This window comes from Vigna umbellata, chromosome 3, assembly GCF_029865625.1.
Source record: "Vigna umbellata cultivar VRB3 chromosome 3, Vumbellata_1.0, whole genome shotgun sequence".
Taxonomy (NCBI): Eukaryota; Viridiplantae; Streptophyta; class Magnoliopsida; order Fabales; family Fabaceae; genus Vigna; species Vigna umbellata.
Genome location: NC_142167.1, coordinates 49461196 through 49469651, shown reverse-complemented (window position 1 = coordinate 49469651; position 8456 = coordinate 49461196). Strand labels below are relative to the sequence as shown.

Genomic DNA, 8456 nt, shown 5'->3' with positions numbered 1-8456 from the left:
ATGATTGTTGAGTCGTAGGTGTTGTTGGTCGTGTTATTTTGTTTCTTTGTCGAGTTATGTGGTTGGTTGTGTGATGTTTGGACATAATTGTATTGTGTGTTGGTTGTTATATCTATGTGAGGTTAAGACATGATGTTGTGGGTTCGATTTGCCGTATCTAGTAAATGCGGCAATGAATCTTTTGGCTATGCGATGCAGGAAATAGGTCCTCTTTGGTCGTGCGATGAGAGAAGAGGATGGTTCAAGTACCAGTTTTTATGACCAGGTGGTATGGTAGCCTGAATGTGGTTGACTTTATGGATTGGGGATGAATATCTGAATATGATGTTAAAAAAAAATCTGAACATGTCGAAAATTCTCAAATTATTTTCCCACGCGTAACCTCACTCTACACAACACCAACAATATCAAACGATCAGCGAAAACCACAACCATAATATGTAAGGGTAAGCTAACAAAAAATAATACAAGATAATACACAATAACTGGTACTTGTGTATTGACTTAATTATTATTTTCCACATGATTCTAATTATTTTCTCAATAATGAAATAAATTTTTAATTTTTCACTATTTCGTGATGGTACCAAAAGTCAGTTTTTCTTAAGTTAATTAATTACACGTGACATCATAAAAGGAGATATTACAAGATTGACTTAGGTTAACCTCTATATTACATTACTCAAGGAGGGAACTTAATTTTATTTGATGAGACTTGTACAATAGAAAAAATATTTTATTAGTAATGGTAATGTGTTCTCCTCTTAACGGAAAGGATTTTTAATTTGGTCTCTAAGTTAGAGTATTAAGGTTTAGCTTCTACAATTTAGAAACACCTTTAGGATTAACTAAGCTTATAAACAGAGGTTTCTCTTCCATGTAAATTTACCTTTCAATTGAGTAAAGTTATTCTGTCAATTTTGTGTCATATTACTCATTTAAGTCTAGAACACCCCTTCTAAATTTCCTCTAGCCATCTATCTTTAAGAGTTGACTTAACCTCCATTGAGAGCACCCAAACAACGTCTCATCACCATATAAGCTCACCAAAACCAAGCCAAATATACCCACCGCCGTCATTGCTTCCATGCACCATATCATCCTTAGGCTCACCACCTCTCTTAAGTCTTAAGTCATATAACTTGGAGGAGGAGCCTACCATCAATTCTCCTACATGTTCACTGTGTAGCCCTTTTTCAGAAAATGTCCCAAGGTTAGTAGATTGTTCTTCATGGTAAGAACACACAACACATCACTCATGGATTCCATCATTTCTTTGATCAACACCTTGCCTATGCCTTCAGCCACAATTGTGCTATTAGCTGTGAATTTCACGTTATTCTTTACACACAGATTGAGATGAACCAGCCAGTTCCTATTCTCAGTCATGTGGTTTCAGCATACTGTATCTAAATCCCAGGATCTGCAGTTTGCATCGTTGGTTGTGGTTGTCACCAACAAGACTTGGTCTGAATCAGACCCATCTTCCTCCTACACCAGATTTGTTTCTTCATTCTTCTTTCCTTTTTTGTTTCCACTATCTTGCCAACACTCATACGAATAGTGGCCCCATTTATTACAATTGTAGCACTGAATTTTCCTCTTATCCACTCCATAGGGATTGCAAACGTACCTTCTTGGTTTTTCCTGCATTCCCATACGTTTGTTGTAACATATCCCATATTTGTTTTGCAGTAGTGGCCTTCGAAATCTTCTTAAAAATATTCATGGAGACACATTGATGCAGCAAAACTCATGCTTTGTAGTCCAACTTTTTGCTTGTATGTCTATAGTTGATCCTCCGAAGCATTCTTGGACACGTTCTTGGAAGTCAATCTTCACAATATCATCGACTTCTTGGAAGACAAAGATAGCCTCCATCTTCATGCATCAATCCTCGTATCCTTGCCCATCAAACAAAGGAAGATATATATGCAATATTATATATAATACAACAAAAAACTTGTTGAGAAAATAATGTATATATATATATGGTTAGAAAAATAATATATTTGGACCATACACTAAAGAAATTGCTATCACATTAATAATATTTTTGTCTTGGTATTCCAACTAACTAACTAAATAAGGCTATAAAAGAAAGTGATTCCCGCTTTCTAATTTTAGCGAGTGGGTGGATGCCTGTTCTCCATTCCATTAGCTCCTAAGTTTGTGAGCCATAGAAATTAGTCAAATTGATAAAAGAAAAATGTGGTTCCCCAGAGCCCAAATATATCTGTCCTAAAAATTGGTTTGTTTTGGGAATATTTGTTTGCTCAATATGAGTGGGAGGGCGTGAAAGAACATATTTTTGGCATTCATGAGTTTGAGCCTGGGAAGAGAAAGCTTACAAAATAATAGAATAGAATAGAAGAGAAGAGAATCGGAGGGTAATGGAAGGATTGGATGGTTTTATAGAGAGGCTTTTGGAAGTAAGGAAGAACAGGGGGAAACGGATTCAACTGGTGGAGTCAGAAATTCGGAACCTTTGCAGCACGGCCAAAGATCTGTTACTAAGCCAGCCAAACCTTCTGGAATTGGAGGCTCCCATAAACGTCTGTGGTGAGTCCATATCTTATTAGTATCGTGTATTTATGTGAATCTCTTCCTCAACAGACTCAAATAGATTATCATACGGAGTTTTTGGTTGATTGATTGTTTCAGGGGACATACACGGGCAGTATCCAGACCTGTTGCGACTGTTCGAGTACGGTGGGTTTCCGCCGGATTCGAATTATCTATTCCTGGGAGACTACGTGGACAGAGGAAAACAGAGCGTGGAGACAATATGCCTGCTCCTGGCCTACAAGATCAAATTCCCAGAGAACTTCTTCCTTCTCCGAGGAAACCACGAGTGTGCCTCTATTAATAGAATCTATGGCTTCTACGACGAGTGCAAGCGCAGATTCAGCGTTCGCCTCTGGAAGATATTCACAGACTGCTTCAACTGTCTCCCCGTTGCCGCAGTCATCGACGACAAGATCCTCTGCATGCACGGCGGCCTTTCCCCGGACATGGACAGCCTCGACCAAATCAAAGCCATAGAAAGGCCTGTCGACGTCCCCGACCAGGGTCTCTTGTGTGACCTCCTTTGGGCCGATCCTGACTCCGACATACGAGGCTGGGGCGAGAACGACAGGGGCGTCTCTTACACCTTCGGCCCTGATAAGGTTGCCGAGTTCTTGAAGAAACACGATCTCGATCTCATTTGCAGGGCCCACCAAGTGGTCGAAGACGGTTACCAATTCTTCGCCGACAGGCAGCTCGTCACCATCTTTTCAGCCCCCAACTATTGCGGCGAGTTCAACAACGCCGGCGCCCTCATGTGCGTCGACGAAACTTTGCTCTGCTCCTTTCAGATCATCAAACCCATGGGCTTGCGAGGAAAATTCACATGACAACACAACTTCATAATCCCACGACACTTTCTGCATCCATTCATCGTTTCAAACAACCCCATACACCAAAATTTTGATTTTTCACCCCCACAAAACACTGTATATATCCCTCTATCTAGGCTTCACATCACCGGTCTCTCTCTTATATATCGCGCTTTCGTTCTCTTATCCACACAACTTTATTAGGATTAGTGCTTTTACGTGGAAGTAATCCTCTTCGAGTAATCTGTACCAGTAGTGGTAGATAGTAGTATCATTTCATGTTCTTATTTATGGACTTCTATATATCCTTTTCTGAAACTTGTATAGAAGATTTTCTATTCACAGTGCACTTTCCACTACTTGAGGTGCACTCTACTTCTTGTATATCATCTGCATGGTCATTAATATCTGCATGACTCACAGTATATTAAGGTATTTACTTTCAAGCTTATTTTCTTCCTTTGTATTTGGGGGCATTCGGATAAATGAACGACCAAATAATACCATTACAGTGCTTTTATCTAATGTCTCACTCCCAATCCTTTCTTTTGACTTGAAACCACAGCTTTATCATGTGTCTAAATAACTCATCAGTCGGTATATATTATAACTGAAAAATGTTTTTTTTTTATAACTTTTTTATAATAGTACGTGTGATAATTCGTCATTTATTTTAAATATACGGACCAATAAAATAATAAAATAGTAAAATAGTAACACATAAGCTATTTTCAAAAAAAATTGTTAACCTATCATATTTCATTATAACTAGGTTTCTTTTACCATGGTTAATTTGCTTTTCATATTACTTAGGTTCTTTTTTAAAAAATTATCTAAGGGCTAAGTTGTGCCTCGTATCCACAATTTCGTTTAAAAAAATCGTGAAAATTAAGAATGAGTTGTGACTCTTAAAAATAAAGTCGTGAAATCAGCAGAAAACTTTTTCATTAATATAAAATTGTAGGAGTCAAAGGTGACTTCCATCAAATTATATTTACTTAATCATGTAATTAAATTTTTAGTTAAGGTGAAGTCGTCACCACCAGCTTCCAAAGCTAAGTTGAACTAGATATTAGTAATTTCTTCAAAAAAAAGATCACATTAAAGTCATTATTGGGTGTGGTGATTTCTTTGAAAATAATTTCAACTAAAGACATCATTGGACGTGACAACTTTTTTAAAAATAATTTCAACTAAAGTTGTTATGGATGTGGCAACTTTTGTCAAAAACTAAGTTGAACTAAAGTTGTTATTGGGTGTGACAACTTCTTTGAAAATAATTTAAACTGAAGTTGTAATTAAGTGTGGTGCTTATGCCAAAAACTAAAGTTGAACTGAAGTCGTGCATTGGTATGTTGACTTCACTTAAAATGATTTTGAGTTAAAGTCTTTCTTTCATGTAACAACTTTAGTACAATTGAATTTGAACTAGTCGTCCTTTCATGTGAGGACTTTAGTACAATTGAATTTGAACTCAAATCGTGCTTACATATGGCAACTTCAACGTCATTATTTTTAGGATTTAGGGTTCAATGTAATTATTTTTGTTCCTAGAATTCTTACACGACTTTATTATTTTTAACTTGTATGGTGCAATTTTTCAAAAAAATTTGAGTTATAATTGTTAACTGTGAATGTATGATGATAATCTAGTATAAATTTACCAAGATTTTGGGAAAAAAATCACTACTATCGCAACTAAAATCACGACTAAACGACGAACCAAAAAAAGTTAGGTTTAAAAAGAGAAATTTTAGAGTCGTTATCATAGTTTAATTTGGAAAACTATGACAAAACTCTAAAGAAAGACATGGTCGGCGAAAACCGAATTCTAGGTTCGAGAGTCCATTACTTGTAGAAAAGGTATTAGTACCTTACCGTGTCTGCCTGAAGGCAGTACCCTTACTTAAATACGCAAACTTACTTAAATATGCAAAGGTGATGTGGTTTTCAAAATGTTTAATTATCTCCGAAAAATATCTAAAGAAACAAAAGATAGATTTAGTTTTTTGTGCTCGATAAAGATTGACCTTGTTCCTATATATTCTCATTCAAAATAAGAAATCAGGGTTACATGGTTCTTTAGGAAAATTTTGAAAATGATTTGAATTTTTGGGAAGCGAACCCGATAAGGACTAACCTTGCTTTTACGTATCTCCATTCATAATGAAAAATTAAGGATCACATAGTTCTCGATGAAAGATTGTTTGTTTGTTTGAAAATGTGAACGTTTTTAGTTTTTGAAGATTTTATATATATATATTTTTTGGTTGAGAAAGAAGTAAGGTATTAAGTACAATAAATGTTATCTCGCGAATACTCATAGCTTTAGAACATTATATAAGAAAAAAAGAAGAGATTATAAAGCACTAGGACGAGGTAAACAATCTCATATCTTTAAAAAATTATTTATTTTTTAAAAAATATACGTCAAATATTATAAGCCCATCATAAATTTATGAAGTATTATAAGGTCTAATGTAAACTTCCGTCTAGAATTTTTTTGATGTAAATATACGTCACTTGCATAAATGTTAGATTATTAACGGACATATAAAAACAAAAAGTTATCAGACATAAAAAAAACAAAAAGTATCAGACATAAATAGTATCTTTTATGGTAGTGTTCATCCATTTTCTACTTCCTCAACCATGGTTCTTTAGCCCAACCATTTGCCTTACAAGTTTTCATCCCTATTTGTTTCACCTACTACTTATGCATAAGTGTACTTTTTTTTTCTATTCTCTTTCACTCTTTTGTCTTGTTTACCCTTTGTTGTTTGTTGGATTTTGATGTTTTGTTGGTTATTTCAAATCTTCGATCTCTTTATCAATTTACATGAAGATTCCTCTTAACAATTAAGATATAATCAAGCTCTGACTCAAGCTCAACAACATCTTTCCCCTAACAAATCCAAAGCAGTTCCCACTTTTATTAAATTTTCTTACTGTGAATACATCTAGATTTTTTTTTTCAATACTTGATTTTCTATATTTATACTCACTTAGATTTACTAGAAAGTAGGTGAAAAGATATGATTCTCAATTCACTACAAGAAAAATATAGATTTAGCATCAAATTTTCACCAACACTAATAGGTAAAAGTTGACGTTAATAGTGATAACTTTGCGTTACAAGTGTATATGTGACTCTAAAACTATAGACTCTAAATAATTAGTGTGAAAATTTAAAAGTTGACTCTAAGTAACATTGACTAAATTGACACTAATTTATCACTAAATTTTAAATTAAATGTTTAATTAAAGGAGATTAGTATGAACTTGGTCAACAATGCTGCATTTTTATTTAATTTAGCATCAGTTTAGCCAAATGCTAAATAAAATATATTAATTTAACTTGTGACAAACAATTGTAGTGGATGAAAAAAATTAGTGTGGATAAAATCATTGACAAAGAGATGAGTACGAATGAAGACGAGAAAAATATGAATATAGAAGATATGTGTAGAGGAAGAAGATAAGTGTGGAGATGAGTCTTTTGAAAGGAAATGAGTGTGAAAACATTTATTAAAAAGTAAAAGAAAAATTATGATTGAGAAAAATTTTCATATTTAAATCAGAACGTTTAGATTAAAAATAATTTATAATTCTTATTTGTTATTACCAACATATACAAATTTGTACACATACAAATAAATGTAAATGTTAAAAAAATAACTTTATTTTATTGTATTAAAGTTGGTTAAGTAGATTTTAGTAGCATTATTCAACATTGAACAAAGTTAATACTATACTAATATTAACTTAATTAATAAGTTTTATAAAATTGATTTAGTAGTAAAAATTGAAAAAGACTTCAAAGAAACTCTAGATATTTACTAACATTTGAGAGATAGAAGTTATGGATTTAACTTTCTCTATTAACAAATAACATTTGACTATGTTAATATTTTGAAGCTGATTCGGTAATTTAGTGAAGTAATTTTGCTCCGAAGCTATTTCCTTTAGTATTTGGTTTTCCTTTCTTGTTTTACGATTTGATTATTCATTACATTAACTAATAGTTCTGCTAGAGAAATAACTTGAATCACTTGTACGTTGATTCTATGTAATGCGTAATTATAAACTTTTCTTATATTCATGATGTAATATATATATATATATATATATGCACTGGTTTTGAAAATACGAAGATTAATTTTATGGAGAACAACAAATTGATTTTAAAGGTTATTTTTTTGTAATAGTGAATAAGTCACGAAATTTCTATTTATTAAATTTTGAAAATATAATAGTTTAGAATTATTGAATTTCACAAATTACAAGCACATTTTTTTATACTATCAGGAACTACGATAGTTATTAAATATTGATAAAGTTAAAATATTAAAAAATTGATAAAACGAAAAAATATAGTTTAAAAATGAATTAAATAAACCAAATTGAAGCTTCATTTTTTCTTAAATAATTAAATTTTGTTTTTAAAACCTCGTGTGCACACTTACTTTATAAGACCTTCTCCTGTTAAGAAAAATAAACACGAATGCCTGTCTATTTTGGAGAAAATCTCCATGTGACCATGTGAGTCATACACCACCTCGTCCTCAAAACCCAAACCACAAAAGAAAAAAAGGGTGATATTCAACACAAAAAAAAAAGAAAAAAAACATTTTTATTTTAAAATATAAAATATAAAATATATCGAGATGAATAACATAAAAAAATAAAAACATTATCTATAATTTTTGAAGAAGAAAAAAGAAGAAGAAGAAGAATAGTATTTGTCGTATAAAGTGAGTGGTTGAAAGATTCAAAGATGAAAACGTAGATATAAAAAAGTATAGAAGTTCATAGTTAGCTCATGAAGGAAGGCGGCAAAGTAAAAGAGAGCGTTGGTGGCTTGTGAGAAACATTAATAAAAGGTGGTGAATCTGTGAGGTGCAAATTAATCTCACTTTAGGCTCTCTCTCTGTCCTTTTCTGTGACCTTCAACAAGTCAAACGCACCCCTCAGCGGCCCCACACCTTTTATATATATATATATATATATATATATATATATATATATATATATATATATATATATATATATATATATATATATATATATATGCAC

The 8456-nt window shown here is 32.7% G+C and overlaps 1 protein-coding gene across 1 annotated transcript; it reads left to right on the top strand.

Annotated features, from left to right (window-relative positions):
• Window positions 1-1640: 1640 nt before the first annotated feature.
• Window positions 1641-3698, top strand: LOC148202826 (serine/threonine-protein phosphatase PP1-like). The gene is made up of 2 exons (XM_088109305.1): window positions 1641-2562; window positions 2665-3698. Exons 1-2 carry the CDS (start codon window positions 2394-2396, stop codon window positions 3396-3398), a joined length of 903 nt encoding a protein of 300 aa, XP_087965431.1. The 5' UTR covers window positions 1641-2393; the 3' UTR covers window positions 3399-3698.
• The last annotated feature ends 4758 nt before the right edge of the window (window positions 3699-8456 follow it).

Coding starts and splice junctions, on each gene's coding strand:
- LOC148202826 (XM_088109305.1), top strand. CDS start 2,394: ATGGAAGGATTGGATGGTTTTATAGAGAGGCTTTTGGAAGTAAGGAAG. Junction 2,563..2,664: donor GGCTCCCATAAACGTCTGTG/GTGAGTCCATAT, acceptor TGATTGTTTCAG/GGGACATACACGGGCAGTAT.